We start from the raw sequence: 27,987 nt of genomic DNA, 5'->3' as shown, positions 1-27,987 counted from the left end.
ACACACACGTACTCTTTGTCCCCGGCGCCATCCTCCTCGGTCACTCTCTCTCCAGTGGTGTCGCGGTATCTTTCGGTCACTTTCACAACAAAAATGGCGGCTCCTTCAAATTTGGCGCTTTCACACAGATCCCGTCCTGACGTCACACGAGCTTTCAAGCTGTCCGGGTCATGTGACCGGCCTGGAGGTGGGTGGAGACAGGGGCCTGCCTGCTGCTACCAATGGAGGGTGAGCGGCGCTGCGGAGTGTAGTGACTGTACGGAGGTGAGTGAGGCGGGTACACGGGGTGACCTGTGCATGCTGGGACCTTTGCAGTACCTGGACAGCAGAGCTTTGTAATGTATGAGTGGTCTTTATATCTCCCAGGACTACATGGTGCCCTCTCTGTAATAGAATTGCATAGGTTTGTTTGTAAGTACTTGTATGACTCTCCACATAGTTGTCCATCGTACATTCCTCACAAAGGCATGACTAAGGTAGCCCCATCCTCCTTGTCTCGCATCTCCTGGAGGCTTCAGGACCATGTAGAGGATATGTGTCTGCCATGGCATGTCCTCAGGAGCTGACTACCTCTTCCTGGGTCCATCTCTAATGATGACACTCAAGCTGGTCTCTTGTGTGTCATCAGTAGAGATGACCGGGGGCACCCTCTGTACTTACCTCAATACTTACCTCAATCCCAACTTCAAAGTTGTCATCTTTTATTAGACCAGCTGCAAACCGGGTCATTCGTCACCCTGCTGCACATGCAAACAAAGGGTGCTGGTAATCGGGACAGTTTTTAAGGCAGGGCAAAAGGGGCAGCTGCCCTGGGCCCCATCATTATTGTGGGACCCAAAGCAGCTGCATCATACTTGCCAACTATCCCAGTTAAAATTCCCTTATCCCTTAAAATTTTAGTCCCGTGCTGTGTCGTGCTGTGTCCCGCTGTCTCAGTGTGAAGTTATGATACTAATGCTGCCAAACTTTTGCTCTAGATGATTCAGAATTTGCCACAGTGTGCTGCCTCCTAACTAATCCCACCCCACCGCCACTGATCCAAATGCCCCCTCCCCCAGCGCTGCCACTGATCCCAGGAGTCCTAGGATTCCTAGAAGTTTTCTGTCTATTGATGGGTCTCCTCACCTCCCCAGTCCATGGTGTACATGCAGTGGGGAGATGATGTGCTGTAACCTCTAGCAACCAATCATTGAGCGCTAAGGATGTGCAGTAACCTCTAGGAACCAATCGGTGGGTGGTATAGATGTCCAGTAACCTCTAGCAACCAAGCAGAGAGCATTATTGATGCACAGTAATCTCTAGAAACCAATCAACAAGCAGAAGTCATGTGCTGTAACCTCTAGAAAATAAACCGTGACCCATAATGTGTGCTGTAACCTCTAGCAGCCAGTCAGTGAGCGGTAATGATACACTGTAACCTCTGGCAACAAATAGCAATTGTTGCCTGATCTCATTCAGTAAGGCTCGGTTCACACAGGGGGCGACACGACTTGCCGCGCCGCGACCTCAGCGGCGACTTGCAAATGACTTCCGTATAGAAGTCAATGCAAGTTGCCTGAGGTCGCCCAAAAGTAGTACAGGAACCTTTTTTCTAAGTCGGAGCGACTCGAGTCGCTCCTCTTAGAACGGTTCCGTAGTACAGAATGGGGGCGACTTGTCAGGTCGCGGCGCGGCAAGTCGTGCCGCCTCCTGTGTGAACTGAGCCTAAACTAATTTTGAGTCTAGCTGCTATTTATTGTATGTCTCAATGTGGAGAGTGAAATTGCATGTAAGGGGGACCAAGAAAATGTTTGCCCAGGGTCCAATCAATATTAAAAACGGCCCTGCTGGTAATTTTGGTGCCCTTATGTGAACACATGTCCATCTGTTAGTCATTTCTGTACCTTCAGCCATCCCTCTTAAACCCAAACACATATATTAATTACACAGGTTCTGCAGCCAATTTAAAGGAAATAAGGCACCAAGTGAGATTAATGACCACCTTAATCAGCCACAGAACCTGTATAATTAATGTTTTCGGGTTTAAAGGGATGGGGTGGCAACCCTAAGCCACATAACGGTAGGTCCATACCTCTGATCAGACTTGGGTCTGGGATGTAAAACCTACAGGAGTCAGTGCATCCATGCTACACTGATCGTGGGTGCAATGCTCTGCAGACTTTAAGGCAAACAATGCGTTTTTATTTTTTATTTTTTTATAATTTGGGTGAATTTTGTTTACATTTTCGTGTCAACTGTGCTCTTGAAGCAGAACCAAAAGCAAAGGAATACTCCACCTTCTCGTTCCAGCAATGCGGTGTGTGAAGCCACTGTGAAGATGGAAGTAGAGTAGGGTTCACACATATGAAGAGTACAAGGCTTCAAAATATCAATTTAGAGAGTAGATAACTGATCTTTTGGTTTTCTCCAGGTTTTGGTATTCTAAGATTTGGGTTCTGGAGTATGGAGATATTGAAGAGTTTTGGGAAAGAAAGAAGTCTCCAACCTAGTGTCCAGATCTTGCTGAAGATCATCAGGGCGTGTGGGCAGGTGTGCACACCCATTAAATTGACAGGCTTGGGTATAATCCTTGGCTTGTGTAAGGAGACAGGTGTGCTCCACTCAGGAGATGGCATTCCATGCTGGAGCCAGGAGATCCCTTATCCAGAGGGCTGAGACTACTAAGCAAATCTGAAGGACATACAACCAATGGTTGTTTCTCTGGTTTTGTTTGATCTGCATTGCCATTCCAAGTGCTCCTTGCTGCATAGGCCAGTTATAGGTGGGGGCAGTGGCTATTTGGTTGCATTGATAAAGAGGAAGTAAACCATGCCCCTATTTTACATTTTGCTGACCTGCAAAGAAAAGGCACGTGCTAGTATGTATACTAGTATTATGTGCTAGCTTGTTATGTGAAACTTGCCTGCAAACGAAGCCCTTGTTGTCACCGCTGGAGGCCACATCCATCTTTGCCCATCTTCCTTCCGGGTCTGTGAACCCCGGCTGTGTAACTGGCCAGAGCCAGGTAACGTCACTCCCATGCATGCACGCAGGAGCTGCCGGTTATGGCACAGGGCTCTGAAGAAATGGCACGGCGGCTGTTCCTTCAGAGTGCGTTCGCCGATGATGTCATCGGCAGCATATGCAGTAAATATCTCCTAAAGGATGCACGTTTAGGAGATATTTACAGTACATATAGGTACAAACAATCCTAGGAAGTTTACTTCCTCTTTAATGTATTGGTCAGGCAACGCGCTGGATGTTCATTGTGCCTTTAATGAAAGGTGGGCTCACCTGCCATCTACCTGTTGATCAAAATGCATGTGCCTCCACTGTGGAGACTCTTAAGTTAGCGTTAGGGACTACAGAAAATAGGGTGCCTTGATGGGGCTTGTAGATTACGCACGTACTTGCAAATGTGTGCAGACTAAACCCCTGTTTTTAACGCATATTTTGTTAAACAGGTCAATTTGGTTGGTAGCTGGCTGGTCGGTAAGTTGAGCTTGGAAATTTCTCTGGTTTTGTTTGACTTGCTAAAGACCAGCAGGCTGAGTGTTCACACTCATTCTAGTCACATGAAAATCGAGTTAGAGCAGAGAACACTGATCTTTTGGTTTTCTCCAGGGTTTTTGTATTCCTGGCTTGGGTTCTGGAGTTTGGAGCCTTCAAAGAGTTTTGAGAAGGGAAGAAGTCTACAGCCTAGTGTCCAGGTCTTGCTGAAGATCATCAGGGTGTGTGGGCAGGTGTGCACACCCATTTAAAATGACAGGCTTGGGTATAGTTCATAGCTTGTATAAGGAGACAGGTGTGCTCCACTGAGGAGATAGCATTCCATGCTGGAGACAAGAGATTCCTTGTCCAGCGAGACGGCTAAGCAAATCTGAAGGACTGAGAAAGTTGAGAGGACTAGGTGGGTCCAGGGAACTGAGGAAATCTAGAGGTCCTGGAGGACTTGAAGGACTTAAAGACCGGGTTGTCAGGAAAACCCCTATTGAGAGGCCAGGGAGTGGGCCCATGGAGCAGGGTGCTGCAACAAAAAAAAAAAAGCTGAAAGAGGGACACAGAAACACAGAGATACTGTGTAAGATGGTATCAGCCAGAGGCCAAGGTTTAAAGGGTTACTAAACCCTCGTGGGGTGCGTTTGTTATTAAAAAATAAATAAATAAATATATCACACTTACCACCTCTGTGCAGTTGGTTTTGCACAGAGCGGCCCCAATCCTCCTCTTCTGAAGTTTCTCAGCGGCGCTGGTGGTACCTCTTCTCGAGCGCCCCATCGGACAGCAGCGGGAGCCAATGGCTGCGCTGCTATCAATCTAGCCAATTAGGACATGAGACACTGGCCAGAGCTGGTGTGCCCGTTCCCGTCGCAAGATTTACGGGGCTCAGGTAAGTAAGGGGGGGGGGGGGGTCTGCTGCATGACATGCATAGAATGCATTAAGGTGAAAAACCTCAAGGGTTTACAACCCCTTTAAGGTCTAAACAGCGGCACTGCTCAAGAGAGCCTGATGGCTTGCTATTATTTTTGCTGTGCCTGTTTTGATGGTGAAAACCTTTTGATAAATTGTCGGTGCTATATAAATCCCCTATTATTATTATTATTATTATTTATAATAATCGGTACTCTGTTCACAATTACTCCAAAAAATTTGCAACCAGACACAGCCAAGCAACTTTTTAGAAGTATGTTGGTGCTGGAAGCACCTGTATTTCTGTCGGTACAGGCTTTACACACATTCCTATAATATGTAAAGAAAAACAATCAGCGCACACACAAAAATGAACAACATAATTATGGGCTGAACACCTAAAGGAGCAAATCACAACACCTCAATCATATATGGCAAGTTCAAAAATTGGTGCAGAGCAAATAAAGTCCATATACTAAATAATCAAATGGTAATTTAGAGAGAGAAGGTGAGACCATCACGTGATGAAGGCAATCTTCTAATGATGAGCCAAAATCAGAGTGACAAATCCTTCCACCTACACAAAATACTCTTACCGAATATGATGGACCACTGAAAAGTCAAATGGGCTTAATCATGTAACAGAGGACAGACGGATCCAGCTGTACCGATCCACAAATACGGACAGGATGGAATCGGGTATATTCCTCCAGAAGCATGGAATCCAGTAAGGCACTGATGATCAAATGAGTGGTAGTAGAACTTGCTGTGTATATCCACATAGCGTCAATCCGACCAGTGAAGAGAGTACATACAGGTCACTCGAGCAATAGCACAGCCCCCAGAAAGAGATATATGAAAAAAATGATCTAAGTGTAGCTTTTAGCGATCATTTATTAAAGAGGAAGTAAACCCTGATGGGTTTACTTCCTCTTTCATTCCCTGCAAAGGCAAAGCATAATGGACTACTATGCATCGCATAGTAGCCCATTATGTGTCACGTACCTGACACAGGAGCCAGCGATGTCCCCTGTAGTCCGGCGCATCTATCTTTTCGGTGGGGTCTCGCAGCTCCGCAGCTGTCATTCGGCGGAGCCGCGATGACGTCACTCCCGCGCATGCGCATGGGAGCCGACACGCGCGGCAGCTCCATTGTTGGAAATGCCGCGCACAGTGCGCCTGCGCGCCGCTGTCTACGGCGCCTGTCTTCGGGCAAATATCTCCTAAACCGTATAGGTTTAGGAGATATTTCTTGGACCTACAGGTAAGCCTTAATCTAGGCTTACCTGTAGATCAAAGTGGTTTGTAAGGGTTTACAACCACATTAAATGAAACCCTATTGAATTACTTAGTCCAATAAAAAGTAACAAATTCGGCAGAAATGTAACAAAGTAAAAGATCAGCTTCACAATATAAAACAAAAAAATCGTGCCCGCAAATAGCCACAAGGTGACACTATAGGCTACTGTGAAGTGCACAAATCAGACAGGTGACGTCCGCAAAACATCTCCTGCGTGCATGGGCACACAGGCTAACATGCAGAGGAGTTTAGAGGCAGGATAAAAAAAAAAAAAGCATAACTTCCCTAGGAGCAGCTGTAAAAGTGTCCAGTGTGCATGAGGCCTAAAAGGGAACGTCACCCCCCTTCTTCAGTCCGCCATATCCTGATTTTTTTTTTGCAGATGGCCACCTGATGCCACGATGCTGCACATGTGATCAGTTATGACACTTGCCATTTGATGGTTTGACAGTTTGAGGACACAAGCAAATGTGACAGTTGGTAATCCAGGTATTACAGGAATGTAACTGATTTGAAACCGTTAAATCAATGGATTTAGTTCCGTTCTATCATTTATTTTGGGGGCTCTGGGCTTCAGTAAAATGGTAGCCTCCAACAAGGATTGGGAGCAATGCTGGAGGCAATTTACAGCACACACTAATTTTGGTAGCATCATTATTAATGTGGAATGTATGTTCCTTGCTAAAGAACACTTTTTATCAATCAAATTGTTATAGGCAAGATTTGTTAAGAATTGTTAGACTGGATAGAGGTAAGTCCAGACTCAAAAACAGTGGACTCCTGACCGTTGATGATCTCAGGTGTGTTTGGACACAAGTCGGAACCTTCCTGAGCTATCCGACCAAGAAACTATTTAAGGCAACAGCGAATCGTAGGTGGAGGAGGCATTTCTTGCCCTGCAGCGACGCCTATACACACCCCTTGCAAATGTGCGGCTGCGGAAGGGGAATCCCTCAGCCACCTATTGTTGGCTGTCAGCTTTGATTTTAATTCTCAGCTGGCTTTCCACTACACAAATGCGAGAAGCGCTGTGGTTTCTGAGTAGACCCACAGTCTCATGGGACTTGTCCTAGGAGGTTACAGGCAGGGAGGAAGGGGGCTGAAATTCCACTCGGCTCTCCTAGGCAGAAATAATGGGTACCACCCCTAGGTTGGGGGGACGGAGGATCAGCATCTGCAAACCTTCCTTCTCAAGTGAAGTTATTCTTAATTTAAAAAAAAAAAGAGGTTGGTATATAATGATGTACGGGCAGACCTACACACAGCCTTGCTAAATTTAAGTGAAAACAGGATGTTTTGGGGCGAAGCACCTTGCAATTCAGGTACAGTGGGGGGAGGGGGGGTGGTATTTGATCCCCTGCTGATTTTGTATGTTTGCCCACTGACAAAAAAAATATCAATCTATAATTTTAATGGTAGGTTTATTTTAACAGAGACAATAACAACAAAAATATCCATAAAAAATGCATTTAAAAAAAGTTCTAAATTGTATTTGATCCCCTATCAGTCAGCAAGATTTCTGGCTCAAAGGTGTCTTCTACACTGGTAACAAGCTCAGATGAGGAGCACTCTTTAAAGCAGTGCTTCTAATCTCAGTTTGTTACCTGTATAAAGGACACCTGTCCACAGAAGCGATCAGATTCCAATCTCTCCATCATGGCCAAGACCAAAGAGCTGTCTGAGGATGTCAGGGACAAGATTGTAGACCTACACAAGGCTGGAACAGTCTACAAGACAATCAGCAAGCAGCTTGGTGAGAGGGTGACAACAGTTGGTGTGATTTATTCACAATTAAGAAGAAATACAAAATACCGGTCAATCTCTTGTGGGATCGTGCCGACCTGCCACAGTATAATGACGGCAGCTGGTCGGCAAGTGGTTAAATTGAACCTTCACTTAAACCTTCACTCAAAAATAAGTTTGCAACATTCTAACCCTGCCCTTTCCACAATCTATAAAACAGACCTGGCAAGTTATTGGTTGTAATAACATATTTCCATTGGAACCGTTATTAGGCTCTGCCTTCTGTTTTGCAGTACTAATCCCATATTGGTTGTGGTTTAGTGCTCCTTTTTACAATGCAAGTCTGTCAGCCAACTTGCCAATAACAATGCACTAATATCTTTGTAGGTGTTTAATACTTTTGTTTCTGTACAGTTGCAGCCATGAGTAAGAAAAATCGGGTGTCCTACGTGAAGCCTGCCGAGCCCGCCTTCCTGACAAAGTTTAAGAAAGATGTTGGCTACAGAGAGGGTCCAACAGTGGATACTAAGGTGTGTATCTTGTTTTGTATATTGTCCATATTTAAAAGGTTAGTTCAAGCTTTTTGGAAAAAATAAAAATGTGCTTCAACACCCTAGAACAGGGATATGCAATTAGCGGACCTCCAGCTGTTGCAGAACTACAATTCCCATGAGGCATAGCAAGACTCTGACAGCCACAAGCATGACACCCAGATGCAGAGGCATGATGGGACTTGTAGTTTTGCAACAGCTGGAGGGCCGCTAATTGCATATCCCTGCCCTAGAATATTTTTCAGAAAACTTGATTAGATTAAGTCACTGTTAGCATTCACAGATGTATCTGTAAAAGTTTCAGCAAATTGTGACAATATGAGATAACACTGTAGTCAAAGATGGACAGATATGCCATTGACAGCAACTGCTGATGAAGCATCTTCTTGTCCTGGTAAGTCTTCACTATTGTGAGCCACTTCGGACTCTAACTTCCTGATTTCACCACATTGCCTATGCCATGCTGAGAAAAGTAAGAACTTGCTTCAGATAAAAGAAGGCCCCCATTACCACAAACTTGTTTGTCCAGCTTGTTAAAAGTGATAGTTGTATTACTTGCTGTTATTGGGCTGTGTGTAAGCAATATTAACAGAACAACCCCATTTTTTTATTTTTTTTGCGGGGCTGCAACATTGCAGCGGACAGATCTGTCATTTTTGACACTTTTTTTTTTTTTTTTTGGGGGGGGGGGGAACCAGTGACATTATTACAGTAATCATTGCTTAAAAATATGCACTGTTTTGTACTAATGACACTGGCAGGGAAGAGGTTAACAGGCGCAATCAAGGGGTTAAATGTGTTCCCTCACTGTGTTCTAACTGTATGAGGGACTGTCATTAGGGAAAAACACAGAGCTGTCTTCCTGCAGAGCAGAAAGACAGTATCTGTGTGATCTCCCCTGTCAGAACAGAGATTTGCCTTGTTTGCGCAGATCCCCCGTTCTGTCACTGCGGGGAACGATCACGGGTTGCCAGTGGATATCGAGTCTGCCGGACCAGCTGATTGTCTCCCATGCTGGACAATAGGAGCAAGTGCACACCTCAAGTGGCTCACGCACCCCCACAAGTCGCCGTGTACGAGTAGATGTACACCTACGCTGATTTGCGGGTTCGAGACACATTGCAGCAGTATAACTGCAGCGGCTGGTCCTTAAGTCAGATGTCACACTTTGGTTATGCCTATAGTAGCTCACAAAACTACATAGAGTGAAACCATGTGGACATGGTTAAACTTGCAGTAGTTTTTCCTTTTCCTTCAAACCCATTTGTTGTAGTTCAATACTGTTTTTATTGCCGATTGTGTACTTTGCATCTAAGGCCCTGGCCGATAACATAACCAGGGTGAATACAAATCCGTTCTGAAATGCTGCTTTATCACAGTTGCGTGATAGGGTATGTTTAAGGTGTGCAAAGAGAGAACGCAAACACTAAAATCAAACTGTATACAACATTTAATTAACGACAGAGATAATAATATTGGAAAATAATGAAATACAAGCTATAGATGCCCCCCCCCCCATTTTTTTTTAAAATTACGGTTACAGTTAAGCAGCCCCTTTAAAGCACTAATGGGTGGTAATGGCCAATTGTAACCCTTGGAAATGTAGTATTGCCTTTTTAAGGAAGCTAGCAGTTCTGAATGGATTTGGTAGGGCCGTAATGACATTCCTACAGTATATCATCTGGGGTAAAACAATCCATATGTGTCCTTATATGGCCCCTTAACCAGGCTATAGATGCAGTCTATCAGTGAGCCATAATCAAGTAAATGACATTTCTCCCTCATAAACATATAACAAGATCTTACAACAAATTTTTTTTAATACAACATGTATATGAATGTTTTTTTATCTTTTGTTTCTATGCTATTGCAATCATAATTGTGTCTGTACTTTTATTGTATAATTATTAAACCACTATAAAAAATGTAATTGAAAAAAAAAAAATATTCAACTGAACCTGGTGAATTGTTAATAAAATTTGGGGAGACATGCTCATGAGAACCACATAGACTATGCGCTAGGGAACACATGGACAAACAGGGGAAATTGTCCTTCCCTTATTTTTTTATTTTTTTTCCCCCCCTATGCACAAGTGAATGCTTGAAGTGCTATTGGTTTTATTGGATCCACATTGTGAGACCCTTTTTTACGTCATTGAAGTGACATGCACATATATAATAGTGGCATACCTGATGTGTACTGAATAATGGTTTTACATTACCACTAGGGCTGCAACTAACGATTATTTTCATAATCTATCATTTGTCCGATTTTATTGTTTCAATTAATCGGATAATAACCTTTAACAAATGTGTGGTGTAAAGTTTAAAAGGGCAATTCTTAAAAATCTATATGCAGTGGTAAATATAAATAACTAACTATGATTAGGGAGCAAAATCTCTAATCCACTTTGAGAATAACAGAAGTGATATACTGTATATACTATTGGAGGTTGAATCTGGTAAATATCATCAGACTCGGATCACATTTTTTTTATTTAGGCCCCTTTCACACTGGGGTGCACATTGTGCCCTGCTTCCACGTAACGTGGCTTGCTTCCATGTTAAAGTTTACTTTTAAATGTAATAGTAATACCTTCTATTACCTCCAGTCTATCACCCTCCACCTTCTCTGGGTTCAGATGCTGATCTCCCAGCACAGTCTTTAACCACTACAATACAGGGCACTTTCGCCCCCTTCCTTCCCAGCCCAATTTTCAGATTTCTCACAATTTCAATGACAATTGCACGGTCATGCTACACTGTACCCAAATTAAATTGTTATAATTTTGTTTGCACAAATAGAGCTTTATTTTGGTGTTATTTATTAATGACTCAGTTTTTAATTTTTTGTGATATAAGCGAAAAAAGAGCAGAAATTTGGAAAAAAAAAAACCAATATTTTCTTCTTTCTAATTTAAAAGAAATCCAATAAAATCGAATTTTGTCATAAATTTAAGTCAAAATGTATTCTGCTACATGTCTTTGGTAAAAAAAAATTTGGTTTGTGTGATTACGCACAAATGTACACAAATGATCATGTACATATGTGTACAGATAATCATTGGGACATGTGATTTTAGTGGGACATATGTAGGGGTCATGTTTTTATTATTACGGTGATGTGTTTTTATTATTTGGGGACATTGTGTTTATACTGTTTGGTGTGTTTTACACTAGACTGGTGATCGGTGAGTAAAAAGCTGTAAAAAACAGCTCATACTCACTGATCATCAGCCGGCTGCAGCGATCTGCTCTCCTCTCCTCAGCGATGACTTCCGTGTGAGGAGAGGAGGAGCCGATTACCTAGCAACCGGCTGTTTGTTTACATCACATGACGGCTGTATTTGGCTTCGGCCGTCATGTGATCAGGAGGGCCAATCACAGAGCCCTCCTGCCGTTCCGAGATGCGCCGTGTCCAAGTGACACGGGCGCATCGGGATCACGCAGCTGTGCGGACACGCGTGCGATCCCCCTACTTCTGATGGACGTTCAGGAATGTCCACTCAGAAGTAGAGAACTCCCACCCGGCCGTATATGTACATTGGCCGGGTGGGAAGTAGTTAAAGTATTTATTTTTTATTTTATTTTTTTACATGACAAACGTTATACTTGCCTGCTCTGTGTAAAACCATTACACAGAGCAGCCCGATCCTTCTCTTCTGGGGTCCCCCACCGATACTTCTGGCTCCTCCTGCCTTTAGAGTGCCCCAATAGCAAGCTGCAAAGTATAGTATCGCGTGCCCCTATAGCAAGGTAAAAAAAAAACCTCTGCCTTTAGACCCACTCCCTTCCTGCCTAGGACTACATGTCCCATGAGACATTGCTCCTTACACTTTTTAAGTTCTCAGGCACTTACTGACATGTATGGATGGTGTACTGAACTGTATTTCCTGATATGTAAACAAATAAAGCCTTCTACACAGGATAATTTATAATATATACAAGGTCCCAAAGAAGCGGAGGTTCCCGCAAAAAAACATAGACCACCTGTGAATGTATTCATCCATTTACAAAAAGAATAAGTTCTGAACCGTTTAAAAGGTTTTCTTTCTGTATACCTTTTTAGTCCTTTTTTTAAAATGATTGTTTTTATCCCGTGATATATTAAAGTGGATGTAAACCCGAATTATTATTATTATTATTATTATTATTTTTTTTTTTTTTTTTTTTTGTCAATGTAGAGTAAAAGATTTCCTATCATTTGAGCCAAGTCTTGCCACAAAGAGTTAATCCAGCTCTGAGCAATCCTCTTCTATTGTTCAGTGAGATAAATCTTGACAAACAGAGAAAAACTTTGTCAAATTCCCCCCCCCCCCCTTGCTGTGAGTGACAGGTGATTATTTTTTAATTCCCTCCCACTCCTTTCTTCTGCTGCTCTGCCAGGATTGGATGTTCCACACCTCCGCATAATTGGGCATGCTGAAGTCGTGGTTACTTTCCTGTCTTTTCACTGGATGTTAGAGATCATAGCAGAAGTTCAGTGTAAGAAATACACAGGAGAAAATGCATATTGACAAGGGGAGTGTGGAGGTGGGCGGGGAGTCTGACCGCATGACTCCGCCCACCGAGCTCCAGACCTCAGACCCACCCACAGAATCTGCAGTTTTTCGTGTCTCATAGCAGACAGGGGAGTCAGTTGACAGGTAGGCATGTATATCCTTATAGATAACCTCTATGGCAGTAGTTAAGAAAGTATGACATTGGGTTTACATCCACTTTAAAACTTTGTATATTCAGGATTGTGAGTGGCTTTCATGGGCATATAAAAAGTCCCTTTTATCTCTTATTTGCATAAATTACCGGGATGATGCCAATGTGAACCAAACTTAGATGTGGATGCATGGTATCACTCCTCACCTACCTAGTGGAAAATTGTCAGCCAAACAGTGACTGCATCCTATCAGATGCAATAACTGGTCGTGCATCCGGGCAGCCATAAGTGTTGTAGTTGACTGAATACAATAACTGGTAGTTGAGATTCCTCAATTAATGCTGTTTAGCATGGATGGGGGAATTAATTGCTTTTTCTCTTGTTTAGCCCACAAACAAGAGAAATCAAGCCATGTATGGCTAACGTTCACCTATAATGCTAATTTTAGACTAGGGGGATAAACCGAGAGGGATACTTGCCCTATTCCTCACTTCCACTGTAGCCAGCACTTGGTTCAAATTCAACCCTGAATTGTGGGCAGGTTTCAACCGCTGCCAATCATGAATTGTATGCAAGGCTATTGATTTGACTGGCAAAGAGAAGCGACTTTGTTAGACTGGTTGTCCTGTGAGAATGAGAAATAAGTCAAGTTCAAGATAAAGAAAAATATGAACACAGTGTTGGACATTGCCTTCGGATCCACAGAATACCTTGCACTGATGCAAAAGGGTCAGCGCTTTTAAAAATGAAAAAAGCTGGGTCCCCCCTGAAGGTTTAAGTCATAATGTACTAGTATGCACTGCATACTAGCACAATATGACACACTTTCCAGCAAGCGGAGCCCTCCAGTGCTTTGCTGTCACTGCTACTTTTCCTTCTAGGTTCTCTTTGGCCTTTTGAATGGCCGCGCTGCAGTGATGGGCTGTAAATGTGATCTGAGCTGTGCATGCACAGCTCAATTCACATTATCACTGATAGGAAGGGGGATTATTTATGGCAGAAAAGGCCACTAGGGTCTCTTCTGTTGTAATAAAAAAAAAAAAAAAACTTTGTCAGGGAATTTTAAAAATCAGGCCTTTACTTCCACTTTAATATGTATTTTTTTTTTTTTTTTTTGCAATGCTTCTACAGAATGGCTAGTGTAACATGTTCCTTTTTGTTCTAAAATGTTCTCCCATCAGCGTCAGGAATTTCCTTCTGTAGCAGATGACAGTGATGGCAGTGACAAGGAGGATGAACAGCCACAAGTGGTGATGCTTAAGAAAGGTGACCTTTCAGAAGAGGAGGTTATGAAAATTAAACAGCAAATTAAGGGAAGTGCAAAAGGTTAGTAAACATTTTTGTTACGGTTAATCAAGTTGTGCTGCATTTTACTGTGATACACTAAATTATTTTGATAAACCTTTTTATTCTATCCTTTTACTTGTTCATAAGCGTTCTATGCTTTTTAATGGAGCAAAGATGTTTGCTACGCTATGAACAAGCCATTGCTGCATGGTTGCACTCCTAGGGAGTAATGCTAAATTTGCCACACATGCTGTATAGCAAAAATGTAGGATGATCAAATCCTTATGTATTGTCAGCATTGAGTTAAGTGATCTCCAGGTTTCAGTTAACTTTTAAATAGTTTCTTTGGCCCAAGCTTCTTAGAATGTGACATAAACAGCAGAGGAGAAGCTATATACATTCCTTACAATTTGAAAGTAAACCAAAGGCATGAGCAGAGGAGAAGCTGAAAAGCATGCAGGAAATGAAGGAAGTTCATGAAAGCAGATTTTTCAAAGTAACCTATATTGTTTTTTTTTTTTTTTTCCAATAGATATCTCTATCTATCTTGGGGGGGACGGACGACTTGGGTACTCTTGGCTACAGATGGGTACTTCGTGTACTCTGATGGACTGCAATCTACATTCTCCTCCTTACACACGATCAGTGTGTAAGGAGGAGAATGCGGTAACATCTTGTTACCATGGTTTGTTGATATTTAGTGATCGGCTGTGAAAGGATCACAGCCGATCACGTGGTAAACAGCCGCCGGCCAATGGCTGTTTACCAGCGTTGGTGACGAGCAATGTTCCCGGGAACATGACTCCACCGACGTGCAGCACGCTAGAGATCGCGTGCATGCACCATGCAAAGTGGAGCGGTACCACCAGTGATCGTACCACCTGTGATCGCCCCCCCACCCCACCCCAAAAAGAATAGGGCTGACCATACATTATACAAATTTCTTGTACAATTTTCCTTTAGAATTACCAAAACCATATAATATGAGGTCAAACCTAGACACTTAAAAATTATATGCCATCAGGTAGGCCCTTGCATTACATATTTGAAGGTAAATCTAAAGGGGAATAAGAAGATTGCATAATGTATGGCCAGTTTAGGATACTGTGGCTTTGTAGCTCCTGTTTTTTGCTAAGATTTAAATAAATGTTTCTCTTACATTCACCGACTGACACAGCTTCATCTCTTTAGACCATTGGGTTGTTATTATTCCCAAATAAGCTGCGCTATACTGATCCGATAAGTGCTATGTGAAGCAAATAAGTGAATAGATAAAGCATGAAATCAAAAATATTAACAAAGTGCAGACAGGGAAATGCATATACTAATGTTCAAATATTAGTCCATCATCCCATCAACAAAAAATGTTTTGCTTGTAATCTCCGTGTTTTAAACACACCACACTGATATAGGAAAAGTGTCATCAGAGTTTGCAGGAAAAAAGAGGACTTCCACCACCAACACTACTGCCGCTTACCAGCTACACTGATCCCATCTCAGAGACCAGATTCAAATCAAAAACGCTTCCTCTGAGTCAGGACTGCATGGAGGGTGTATCCTCTTTAAACGCTTGGTTCAAGTGGTTAGAAGAATCCTACGGCCACACCGCTTATTCCAATATAAAAAGCTAGCCGCCTGGCTGTGTCTGATTAAATGATTTGGTTTCATATATTGTAACTCATCGAATGTTGTATTTAGGCAGAGATGCACTCCTGGCCCATCAGGGATGTCAGTCTTCTGGTACAAGACTCTATGACCTGTGCGGGGTATACGGGCTCATCCACCGGCCACCTCCTCCTCCTCTTTGGGTTGTTATGCCACCTTCAGGAGAAGACTAGGCATTACATGTTAACATGTGATAAAGCTAGAGCTTTCTAGTTCCGCCCAAGGGGCGGGCCCTTAGATAACAACCCCTCAGCATGCTACAGCAGCCTCAGTTTTATTTTGCCTAGCGAAGAAAGACCTAGGAACCCTGACGGGCCCATCGGTCCTTTTTTATTTATTTATTTTTTTTTTTTTTTCTGCAGTAGCTTGACTTTTTGCGCAAGATGGTAGATCCTGTTATCTGCTATCAACAGCCAGCTGGGTGACAGGCTGGATACCCTTATCCTTGTAGTCTCCCCAGCCTGGCCATCGATCGTGGGTCGGCCTCGATTCGGAGGTCCCTCACCTCCCTCTCTTCTCTCCTTGTTCCTATTCCCCCCCCCCCCCCCCCCGTGGGGGATGCTGCATGTCGCTGCTGAGCGGTGTGTGTGTGTCCGTACAGGGGCTCTCCGGGGGGGGGGGGCTCTCGCCTGTGGGGGCGCTTGCGCTGTCTGGCCGTGTCCTGAGTCCTGTTTCTCATGTCCCTGGAGGTGCCTGTGTCCCTTGCAGCGCTGATCATCGCTATTTGTTCAGCTCTGTCCCTCATGGTTTCAGCATCAGTGGCCATCTTAGGTGTGGGCAAGGGAAAGCATGCTCACCTGTGCTTTGGCTGAACACATTTTTTTTTCAGCTTTCTCTAGCGGCAGCATGTTTCCCTGTGCTCTGGCGGCCATTTTCAGTGTTTTATGTCCTTATACTGGATGCTGGGTGGCCATTTTCTTTGAGCCTAAGCGGTTTCAGAGCCACTAGCAGCAGCTTCCACTGATAGAGCAGAACCCTTCAAGGTGGTGAGTCCTGCGGTAAAGAGCCCCTCAGCCAGCAGCAGTAAGGAGGGTGGGACAGTCACTGTCCCAGTCCCCTTTCGGGTGGCAGACAGGGTAGGGTCAGCATGGCTTCAGAAACTGGTGTTTCTTCCCCCGAGGCCCAGGCAAATTGCAACCGGTTCACCTGCGGAATGCGCAGTGCACTTGGACACCTTGTCGGCGGTCCTCAATTTGTTCGTTGCCAAGATGGAGGTGGTGCGTGGGCGCAAGGTGCTAAAAATGATGATGTTTGGGGTCCCGTAAGCCAGCCATTCACCTAAGGTGTTCCCATATCGGACTTCTTTTGACAAGTTAATTTACAAGGCATGGGGTCGACCGCAACGGACCTTTTCGGTCCTCAAATACATGGCGGTGCATTACCCCTTTTGATGAGAGCCTTCTCAAAAAGTGGTCAGCTCCTCTGGTCGTGGACCCCTCGGTATCCAGGTTAAACAAAGTAACCACGATCCCAGTAGAGGGGACTCCTGCATTTAAGGATCCCACAGACTGGAAGGCCGAGGAAGTGGCTTGTTCCTTGTTTACGGTTGTGGGGTCAGCCATGCGACCAGTACTGGCATCCGCACTTGTGTCGCAGACACTGAGTGGACAAAACTGTTGCACCATGAATTGGGAGAACAGCAGGCTTCTTCTGTCTGCGTGGAACTAGCAGACCAACTAGTGCATGGCCTTAAGTACGTTTGTGACGTGGCCCTGGATACCCTCCCCCTGTTATCCAGGGCTTCAGTGTCAGCAGTGGTGCTGAGGCACCTGATTCGGTTGAAATGCTGGTCTACTGACCAGGCATCCAAAAAAGCCCTGACGGATCCTCCCTTCCTTGGTAACCGGCTCTTTGGCGCTTCTTTGGATGACATTATCAAGAATGCCACAGGTGGTAAGAGTACTCTACTCCCACAGGCCAGGAAGGCTAAGGAGCCACGCCGTAGGCAAGGGCCCTCTTTTTCCGCTCCCAATCGGCTTTTTTTTTTTTTTTTTTTTGTCCGCCCGGAACTTCGGCTAAACATCCCCAGGACGACCACGGAAGGGCGGAAATGTCCCTGGAACCGCAAGCCTGCAAACAAAAGTGCTACTGCATAAAGGTTTGCCCCACCCATCACTCGGGTGGGGGGGCGCCTTTGGGAGTTTGCAGCCCGGTGGTCCTCTCGACTGTCCGACCAATGATAGATTTCCTCTCTTGGCTGCAAAACAGATTCTTCCCCTCCAGCATACCTGTTCTCCTGGCTCGCCGGGAGGCCCTCTTGGGGGCAGTAGGGGACCTGCTGAATCGCGGGGTGATTGTACCTGTTCTGTAATTGGAACGTTTCCAGGGGTTATACTCAAACCTATTTTTGTAGTTCCCAAGAAGGAAAGGGGTATGTCCAATCTTGGATCTAAAAGTCATCACTTTGTGAAAGTGCAGAGGTTCAGAATGGAATCCGTTCGCTCAGTAGTCACGGCACTCCATCAAGGGGACTCCCTGGCATCCTTCGACATCCAGGATGTGTATCTGCACATACTCATATGCCTCCGGAATCAAAAGTTTCTGCGATTGCAGTCGGGGAAGCCCACTACCAGTTTGTGGCTCTCCCTTTTGGTTTGCTATCAGCCCCCCGAGTCTTTACCAAGTTATTGGCTCCTGTGTTGGCGTTGCTACAGCAACGCGGAATCGAGATGGTGGGTTACCTAGACAATCTCCTCCTGAGAGCTTCTTCCGCCTCAGAGTTAGAAGAGGATGTGGCGATCACCATGCAGACCCTGCAAGAATTTGGGTGGCTGTTGACTCTAAAGTCGGTAATGGTACCGACTCAGCGTTTGGAGTACCTAGGCTTGCTGCTGGACTCTAGGGAAGGGAGTGTTTCTCCCTTCAGACAAGCTGCAGACTCTCAGAGCCACAGTAAAACTGCTGATTAACCGCACGTGGTTGTCTGGTGTTGTCGGCGTTGCAAAAAACCGCCATTTGAAAATATCAGAGAGATCCCTCTGTGGACTCTTTCCCAGAAAGTGGTCTTACTAGTGGCCATCACATCGGCCAGGAGGGTTTTGGAACAGGCGGCCTTGTCCTGCAAGTCGCCCTATCTGGTTATCCACAAGGTTGATTTACCTGCAACCTTCTTTTCTGCCGAAGGTGGTCTCAGCGTTTCACATCAATAAAGACATTGCATTACCGTCCTAAGGAGGTGGCCCTCCATTCCCTGGATGTGGTTCGGGCTCTAAGCCCACGTACACACAGTCGGAGATTTTGCCAACCAAATCCGTCGGATTTTGCCCGTCGGATTTAGTCCGACGGATTGTGTCCGAAACTGTTGCATACACACGGTCGGGCCAAGTTGGCGAAAAATCCGATCTTTCAGAATGTGATGACGTAATTTCGTTACGATGGGACTACATTCAGGCTAGTAGCCAATAGCTTTGATGTAGGAATTTGATCTGAGCATGCGTGGCACTTGGTCCTATGAAAATGCTCTACACATGATCGGATTAGGTCCGTCCGGCCCAGTTGGACGGGAAATCTTTCCAACATGTTGGAAATTTGGATCGGACGGAGATTCGGACAGAATCAGTCCGATGCATACCACACACAGTCGGATTATCTGACGACACGGTCCGATAAGACTCATTCCCACAGATTCTCCGACCGTGTGTACAAGGGCTGAGGGTGTATTTGTCTGCCACGGCTCCCTTCCGGAAGTCAGACTCACTGTTTGTTTTGATGGCTGGTCCAAGGAAAGGCATGGCGGTCTCGTCGGCCACCATTTCCAGGTGGATCATGCAGATTGTAGTGCAAGCCTATGCCTTGAAGGGGCAGGTGCCCCCTTTCCGGGTCACGGCCTACTCCACAAGGGCAATCGGAACATCTTGGGTCTTCTGACATCAAGCGTCTGTCGCTTAAGTGTGTAAAGCGGCGACCTGGTCGTCTGTTCACACTTTTACCAAGTTCTACAAGGTAGTTGTCCGTGCATCGTGTGATGCCTGTTTTGGCTGCAAAGTTTTGCAGGCGACCATATAGTTACAATTACATATGCAATTTTTTTTTTACTGGTTTTTGGGTAAAGGCACAGTACCCTTTATGTTAATGCACTGTTGCATTTGTTACCACAGTTTTGGTGCGGTTTGAAGGTAGGGTCTCTCTGTTGAGGAGCACCCTGTTTTTTTGTGATGTTTTTCACATACACTATCGTTTTGTGGGTAAAGTTCATACTAGTTCCCGCTGGCCATGGGTGGATGAAGGTGTGTGTGTGTGTGTGTGTGTGTGTGTGTGTGTGTGTGTGTGTGTGTGTGTGTTTTTTTTTTTTTTTAATGCTGTTTTCCCACCCCTCGTTTTGGCACTGCTTGGGGACGTCCCAATGGCTAAGAGAAGAGCTGTGTCAGTCGTTGAATATAAGAGAAAATAGGATTTTTGCAGGACAAGGCCGCCTGTTCAGAACCCTCCTGGCCGATGTGATGGCCACTAGAAAGACCACTTTCTGGGAAAGAGTCCACAGAGGGATATCTCTATTTTCAAATGGCGGTTTTTGCAACGCCGACAACACCAGACAACCACGTGCGGTTAATCAGCAGTTTTACTGTGGCTCTGAGAGTCTGCAGCTGGCACTGCTTGGGGACGTCCCAATGGCTAAGAGAAGAGCTGTGTCAGTCGGTGAATATAAGAGAAAATAGGATTTTTGTACTCCCCGTAAAATCCTTTTCTCTGTAGTTCACCGACTGGCACGGCACCCGCCCCTCCTAATTTTCTTTGCGTTATTCTGCTTGTTGACGTACTGATGGCTGCATGGCAGGCTGGGGGGTTGTTGCCTAAGGGACTGCCCCTTGGGCGGAACTAAACGTTCTATGTTTTTTCATAACATGTAATGCCTAGCCTTCTCCTAAAGGCGGCGTAACGACCCAATGGCTAAGAGAGGAGCTGTGTTGGTGAATTACAGAGAAAAGGATTTTACGGTGAGTACAAAAATCCTATTTTATTTTAGTATAACTTAACATTCAATTTAAAAAGTAATGATCAAATCCAGAGAATCACAATTTGCAATTTCTTTTTTCTTAAATATTTATTTCCCTTTTGTTGATTGGCGGACACAGCATCTTCATCTTGACCTTGGGGTTATATCGCCTAAAGCCTTATATTCTCTTTTTATTTATTTTTTCTGCATTTTTGATTCCTGTGATCAACAGCTGGTCTGGGTGACAGGCTGGATAATATAGATCCAGGTAGTCTCCCCAGCCTAGCCATCGAGCATGAGCAGACCTGATCCAGGGGAGGCCGGTGAGCTATATGCTCCGGGCTACTGCTGCCCGTGTCACAGTGTACCGTGGCCGACAGCCACCCCGTACTGCTCAGGTGATGGGTCTGTCTGTGGAATGTGTCCAGCAGTCCCTACAGGAGGGGTAAGTATGGTTCCACCATGTATGCCATGTGGGGAAGCCGTGCGTGCTCCAGCCATTTTTCTGTAGCCACAGACAGTTGTTTTTTTTTTTTTTTTTTTTTTTTTTTTTCCTTTCGCCCATTTTCTGGAAGTGCGGTGGCCATTTTTCCAGCGCCCTCAGACGTTGTTTTTTTGCTGAGGCGGACATTTTTCTAGTAGCCTCTGCTTGTTTTGCCTCTAACGCTGGGTGCTTGTTTCCTTTTTAGAACGGCACGCTTTTTACACAGAACACCTCGTGGCTGACACGGGAGAGCGGACAGCAAGAGCACAGCGCAGTACCGGGGTGGTGAGTCCTGCGGGGGGCCCCTCAGTCTGTGGCAGCTAGGAGGGTGGATATTTTGTGTGACTTGCCTTAGGTCCCTAAGTGGTGACACGCTAGTGTGGGTCAGCATGGCATCAGAAGTTGGCGCTTCTTCCCCAGACATCCCTGTTATTGCAACCGGTTCCCCTGCACCTGCGGTGCCTATGGACACTCTGTTGGTGGTCCTGGAGGCCTTTGTTGCCAGGTTAGAAGCTGCGTGCAGGTTCCCCGTCTTCTGGAAAGCCTCATTTAACCAGTATCCAGGTTAAATGAGGTAACCACGATTGCGGTGGAAGGGACTTCTGCTTTCAAGGTCCCTGCCGACAGGAGGGCCAAGGCGGTTGCCCAGTCCATGTTTACAGTGGTGGGAAGCCAGCATTGCGGCCAGTGTTAGCCATGGCCCTGGTGTCAAAAAAGCTTACTGAAATTGTTGCACTGTGAGTTGGAGAAGCAAAAGGCTTCCCCCGTCCCCCTTGCTTTCTAGAGCTTCAGTATCACCAGTAGTGCTACGTCACCTGATTTGGCTGAAATGCTGGTCTGTGGACCAGGCATCTAAGAAACAGGGGCGGACTTGCCCTTCCAGGAAGAGAGGCTATTTGGAGCTTGGCTGGATGACATTATTAAGAATGTTACTGGGGGTAAGAGTACGTTGCTCCCACAGTCCAGAAAAGGTAAGGAGCCACGCCGTAGGCAAGGGCCTTCCTTTTCACTCAGAAGCGGATTTTTCATCCACCCAGGTCTACAGGTAAGCGTTCCCAGTCCGACAAGGTGCCTGCTGAGGGGCAAAAGCACCCCTGGTTTCGCAAGCCGAACAAGCCTGTGAGCAGATCTGTTACTGCATGAAGGTTTTCCCCCATCCAATACCTTCGGGAGTTTTCCGCTCTGTGGACCTCCCTACTTTCTGACCAGTGGGTCTGCAAATTGGTTTGTTTAGGATACAAGATCGTTTCTTTCTTGTCCGCCAAACATTTTTTTTTTTTCCTCCAACCGTCATCTTCTGGTTCGTCAGGAAGCCCTGTTTGGGGCAGTACAGGACCTGCTGCTGCGCCGGGTGATGGTGCCTGTACCGATGCCGGAAAGGTTTCAGGGATTCTACTCCAATCTGTAGTCCCAAAGAAGGAAGGGGTCTGTCCGGTCCTGGATTTCGAGGCCCTCAACAGCTTTGTGAAAGTACAAAGGTTCAGGATGGAATCGGTTTGCTCCGTGGTCGCTGCACTCAATCAGGGGGATTTTCTGGTGTTCCTGAACTTCAAGGACGCATGCTTGCATGTCCCCATATGCATCAGCGGTTTCTGTGATTTGCGGTCAGGGACGAGCATTACCAGCTTGTAGCTCTCCCTTTTTGGCCTGACGTCGGCACCGAGGGTCTTCACCAAGGTGCTAGCCCCAATTTTTGGCTTTGCTAAGGCAGCAAGGGATCGCAATCGTGGGTTACCTGGACGACCTCCTCCTGAGGGCAGCTTCTGCCTCAGAATTGGGGGAGGATGTGGCAATCGCCATGCAAACTCTTCGGAAGTTTGGGTACTGAGCCTACAGAAGCCTGTTGGTGCCGGCTCAAAGCCTGGAGTATCTGGGCTTGCTTCTGGACTCCTCCAGAGGCCTGAGTATTTCTTCCTTCGGACAAGTTGCAGACTCTTCAAGAACTTCACCGCAGCTTGGTGTCCCACAGGTGTGCTTTTTGCATGCGAGTCCTGGGTCTCATGGTAGCCACTTTCAAGGCTCTACCGTATGCTCAATTCTAGACTCGAGTCTTGCAAAAGGAGCTCCTGTTCAAATTGAACAAATATGTTGTGCCTGAATTTTCAAATTTGAGAGAGCCAGCTAGTCAGGGATTACCTGCTCTGGTGGCTGAGGTCGCCGACCCTTCGCTCCGGGAAGTCGTTCCTTCCTCTTCATTGGACGGTGATCACAACGGACGCCAGCCTGACCGGTTGGAGGGGAGTTTGGGGCGTACAGTCGGCCCAGGGTCGTTGGTTACAGGAAGAATCCCACCTGCCGATCAATGTGCTGGAACTTCGGGCGATCAGGCGGTGCCTCTCCACATGGTCACACAGGCTGCAGGGGCGTCCGGTCAGGATCCAGTCAGACAACGCCGTGGCGTTGTCCTATGTCAACCATCAAGGAGGAACAAGGAGCTCGGCTGCAGCACTAGAGGTTGCTCACATCCTGCGGTGGGCAGAGCAGCACGTGCCAGCTCTGTCGGCTGTGTACATTCCGGGCGTAGAAAACTGGCAAGCAGACTACCTAAGTCGTCAGATTCTGGACCAAGGGGAATGGTCACTACATCCAGATGTATTTTGGGGCATGCCAGATGTGGATCTCCTGGCTTCTCCACTCAATTGGAATGTACAGAGGTTTGTGGCCAGGTCAAAAGTCCGGTGCTAAGGTACTGAGGTCTGTCGGATTCGGTAATCTCCACTATGCTGAGGGCACGGTAGTCATCTTCTCAGAAGATTTATCATCGTACATGGAAGGCCTACATCTCCATGTGTGAGGAGATGGGGTGGCATTTACGTACATACTCAGTTTCCAGGATCCTGCTGTTTTTGCAGTGAGGAGTGGTTCAGAAACTTGCCTTAAGCACCATTAAGGGGCAGATATCGGCTTTGGCTGTCTTTTTTTTTTTTTTTTTTTTTTAATTTTTTTTTTTTCCAGCGACCCCCCTTGGCGACTCATTCATTGGCGAGGATGTTTGTTCCAGCGGTTCGACATGTGGCCCCTCCAGTTCAACAACCGCTGCCTCCATGGGATTTGAATCTGGTGCTCTCGGTGCTTCAGAAACCGCCATTTGAAAACATTAGGGAGTTCCCCTTATTGACACTCTCTCAGAAAGTAGTCCTTTCTAATGGCTATTACATCTGCCAGGAGGGTTTGAGTTAGTGGCCTTGTCATGCAAGTCTCCCTACTTGGTCCTCCACAAGGATAAGGCAGTGCTGTGCCCACAGCCGTTGTTTCGGCTTTTCATCTAAATGAGGATATTGTGCTTCCATCCTTATGTCCTCGACCATCACACCCAAAAGAGGTTGCTTTGCATTCCTTGGATGTGGTCCGGGTTCTGCGGATGCATCTGTCTGCTGCAGCTCCTTTTTCGGAGGTCAGATTCACTGTTTGTATTGGTGGCTGGTCCGAAGAAGGGACTGGCGGTCTTGTCGGCCACCATTTCTCGTGAATCAGAAATTCGGACTCTGTGGTTCAGGCTTATGCCATAAAGGGGTAGGTGCCTCCCTTTCCTGTCATGGCACATTCTACCAGGGCAGTTGGTGCCTCTTGGGCTTTCTGACATCAAGCGTCTGTTTCTCATGTGTGTAAGGCTGTGACCTGGTCGTCCGTTCACATTTTCACAAAATTTTACAAGGTTGATGTGAGCGCATGTTTGGATGCTTGCTTTGGCCGCAAGGTTTTGCAGGCGACTGTTTAAGGTTGTAACTCCTCTGTTGAGCTCTGGTTGTTATGGGTGACGTTATTTTCTTGATGTTCCCACCCCTCATTTTTTTTACACTGCTTGGGGACGTCCCTAAGGTCAAGATGAAGATTATGTGTCCGTCAATAAATGAGAGCGAAAATATATAATATATTTTTGTTTGTTTTGTACTCACCGTAAAATCCTTTTCTCTGAAGCTCATGGACGGGCACCCACCCCTTCCATTTGTACTACTTTTGATGGACTGAGCTGCTGATGCAGTGTGAAGTGTTATAGACAGTAGGGCCGCCCCCCTGGGCAGTACTGTGCAGTTTGCTGTTTTTAACCACTTGCCGCCCGCCCTATAGGCAATTGACGGCGGCAAAGTGGTTTCATAATCCTGACCGGACGTCATATGACGTGATCAGGATTATGAGCCGCTGCGCGCCCCCGGGGGCGCGCATCGCGGCGATCGTTGTTGCGGGGTGTCAGTCTGACACCCGGCAACTACGATCTCGGTAAAGAGTCTCCGACGGAGACTCTTTACCATGTGATCAGCCGTGTCCAATCACGGCTGATCACAGTGTAAATGGGAAGAGCCGGTGATCGGCTTTCCCTCACTCGCGTCTGTCAGACGCGAGTAGAGCCGATCGGCTGCCCCTCTGACAGGGGGGGTCTGTGCTGATCGATTATCAGCACAGCCCCCCCGAGGATGCCCACACTGGACCACCAGGGACGCCACCAGACCACCAGGGAAAAGGTAATAAAGGTCATAATCCTCCCTAGACCACCAGGGATGCCAGTCAGCACAATGGGTGCCAATCAGTGCCCATAATGGATGCCAATCAGTGCCCACAATGGGCATCACTGATTGGCATGCATTATTGTTTGGCACTGGCATCCATTACTATAGTATAACACCGATGCCGCCTATGAGTGCCCACCTGTGCCGCCTATCCATGCCCACCTGTGCCGCCTATCCATGCCCACCTGTGCCGCCTATCCATGCCCACCTGTGCCGCCCATCTGTGCCGCCCATCTGTGCCCATCAGTGTAGCCCCATCAGTGCCCATCAGTGAAGGAGAAAACGTACTTATTTACAAAGTTTTGAAACTGAAACAAAAAAAAACATTTTTTTTTTCAAAATTTTCGGTATTTTTTTATTTGTAGCGCAAAAAATAAAAACCCCAGAGGTGATCAAATACCACCAAAAGAAAGCTCTATTTGTGGGAAAAAAATGATAAAAATTTCATTTGGGTACAGTGTAGCATGACCGCACAATTGTCATTCAAAGTGCGACAGCGCTGAAAGCTCAAAATTGGTCTGGGCAGGAAGGTGTTTAAGTGCTCTGTATTGAAGTGGTTAACATGTTCTGCCTAATCCTCTCCTAAAGGGGCGATATAACCCTAAGGTCAAGAAAAATTATATTATTCCCATCACGAATACAAGAATCTCATAGATCGTATGATTTTCTGTATATAATGAAATCTGCATGCATATGTTTTGGAGAGTCAAAACCTTTATTGATTTGCCTGCTTTGTGGAAAAGATCAGCTGTTCACTGCTAAATAGTTTAACAAGGATATCTGTTAGTGCACTTGTTCTGCTACTTAAGACTCTAAGGATTGTGTCAAGCTAATGTAATTAACCACTTCGCGCCCGTGCTATAGCCAAAAGTCGGCTGCAGCGCAGACGCCATCTGCCGGGAGGCCATCCCTGGACGTCCTCCCTTTAACTTCCCCTCTGTGTGCCGCCGCATCGGAAGTTCTGTGCTGGTCGTGTCCCCCGGACACAGCCAATCACAGATCGCTGTAAACGGCCAATCACATCAGCCGATTACAGTGTGATCGGCGTGCCCAATGAGAGATGATCTCATATGTAAACATATGAGATCATCTCTCATCGCCGGCTTTGCCTCCTCACACAGCGTATGAGGAGGGAGAGATGAACCCCTGCAGAGATGCAGCGGTTAGTGTAAAAATAAATTAAATAAAATGAAAACAAAGTGCCCATCTGCCCCCACTGCCACCTGTCCTCAGTGCCATCTGTCATCAGTGCCACATAGTGCCATGTCAGTGTCACGTGCCATCTGTTATCAGTGTCGCCTGTCATCAGTATCGTAATACTCAGAAGTAGCAAAATTTTATTTTGGGGCATTATTTGTGGTATTACAATTTTGTGGAAAAAAATTAAATTAAAATAAAAAAATCGTAATTTTGCACAGAATTGTGGGAAAAAATAACATCAAAAAGCTCACCATTCCTCTTGCTAAATACCTGGGAATGTCTACTTTAAAAAAAAAAGGGGTCATTTGGGGGGTATTTGTACTTTCCTGGCTTGTTCGGGTCGGCCACCAGTACATCAGATGTGATCAATTTTTTTTTTTATGATTCGCACCACAGCTTGTAGACTCTCTAACTTTCACAAAGACCAAATAATATCCACTAATTTGGGTCATTTTTACCAAAGATATGTAGCAGTATAAATTGTGCCCAAAATTTATGAAGAAAAATTAATAATTTGCAAAATGTTATCACAGAAACAAAGAAAAATGCGTTTTGTGTTTTTTTTCAAAATGTTCGTTATTTTTTTCATTTATAGCGCAAAAAAAGACCCCAGAGGTGATCAAATACCACCAAAAGAAAGCTCCATTTGGGGGGGAAAAAAAGGACAAAAAATTTATTTGGGTACAGCGTTGCTTGACTGAGTAATTGTCATTCAAACTGTGAGCACACCGAAAGCTGAAAATTGATCTGGGCAGGAGGGGTGTTTAAGTGCCCAGTAGGCAAGTGGTTAAAATAATATCAAATATTTAATTAATCTTTTTATTCATGTAGATGATGATGATCCAGGCCCTGCTGATGGAAAGATCCTGTTCAGAAAGCCAGTTAAACGCACTACTAATAGCAAATTTTCAGGTATAAATTCAACTTCTAGCAAGAAGAAGAAGCCGGAAGAAAGCCAGGAATCATCTAGCAAATCCAGCCAGAAACAAGTTCGGAATAGCAGTTTACTGTCTTTTGATGAGGAAGATGAAGATTAGGTCTTGACTTTTCAGGATGAGTTTTCTTCTTTTTTTTTTTAAGTTTATTTCTAAAACTCATAAATTAAAAATCATATTTGATGTTTGTAAAATAGTTTTTAAAATGAGGTTTTGCTTTTAACCCTTGTTCAAAAGGGATTCTGTTTTTATCTGTGTGGTACTTTTTTAGTGCGGTTTTTGTGCGTGTTCATTTTTGATATAACAAGACTATTAAAAGCAAAAAATATGATTTATCTTT

The 27,987-nt window shown here is 45.4% G+C and overlaps 2 protein-coding genes across 4 annotated transcripts in view; one reads left to right on the top strand and one right to left on the bottom strand.

Moving 5' to 3' along the window:
* The window catches only part of KIF15 (kinesin family member 15), a 162,934-nt gene extending 162,757 nt beyond the window's left edge, over positions 1 to 177 (bottom strand). For both annotated transcript variants that reach the window (XM_077491569.1, XM_077491570.1), the window contains exon 1: positions 13 to 177. In XM_077491569.1, the coding sequence (XP_077347695.1) occupies positions 13 to 31 (19 nt within the window). In that variant the 5' untranslated portion in view covers positions 32 to 177. The remainder of the gene's footprint in view (positions 1 to 12) is intronic.
* KIAA1143 (KIAA1143 ortholog) lies at positions 149 to 27,987 on the top strand. 2 transcript variants are annotated; one of them, XM_077491573.1, is made up of 4 exons: positions 149 to 264; positions 7,848 to 7,963; positions 13,820 to 13,964; positions 27,544 to 27,987. In XM_077491573.1, exons 2-4 carry the CDS (start codon positions 7,856 to 7,858, stop codon positions 27,747 to 27,749), a joined length of 459 nt encoding a protein of 152 aa, XP_077347699.1. In that variant the 5' UTR covers positions 149 to 264; positions 7,848 to 7,855; the 3' UTR covers positions 27,750 to 27,987. The 2 variants fall into 2 exon arrangements, with proteins under 2 accessions (XP_077347699.1, XP_077347698.1); XM_077491572.1 differs by lacking the exon at positions 149 to 264 and adding an exon at positions 299 to 411.

This window comes from Lithobates pipiens, unplaced genomic scaffold (genome assembly GCF_037356315.1).
Source record: "Lithobates pipiens isolate NorthernLeopardFrog02 unplaced genomic scaffold, aLitPip1_a1.2 Scaffold_19, whole genome shotgun sequence".
NCBI classification, from domain to species: domain Eukaryota; kingdom Metazoa; phylum Chordata; class Amphibia; order Anura; family Ranidae; genus Lithobates; species Lithobates pipiens.
Note: the sequence above shows the minus strand (reverse complement) of the source record. Positions and strands in the feature narration are given on the sequence as shown.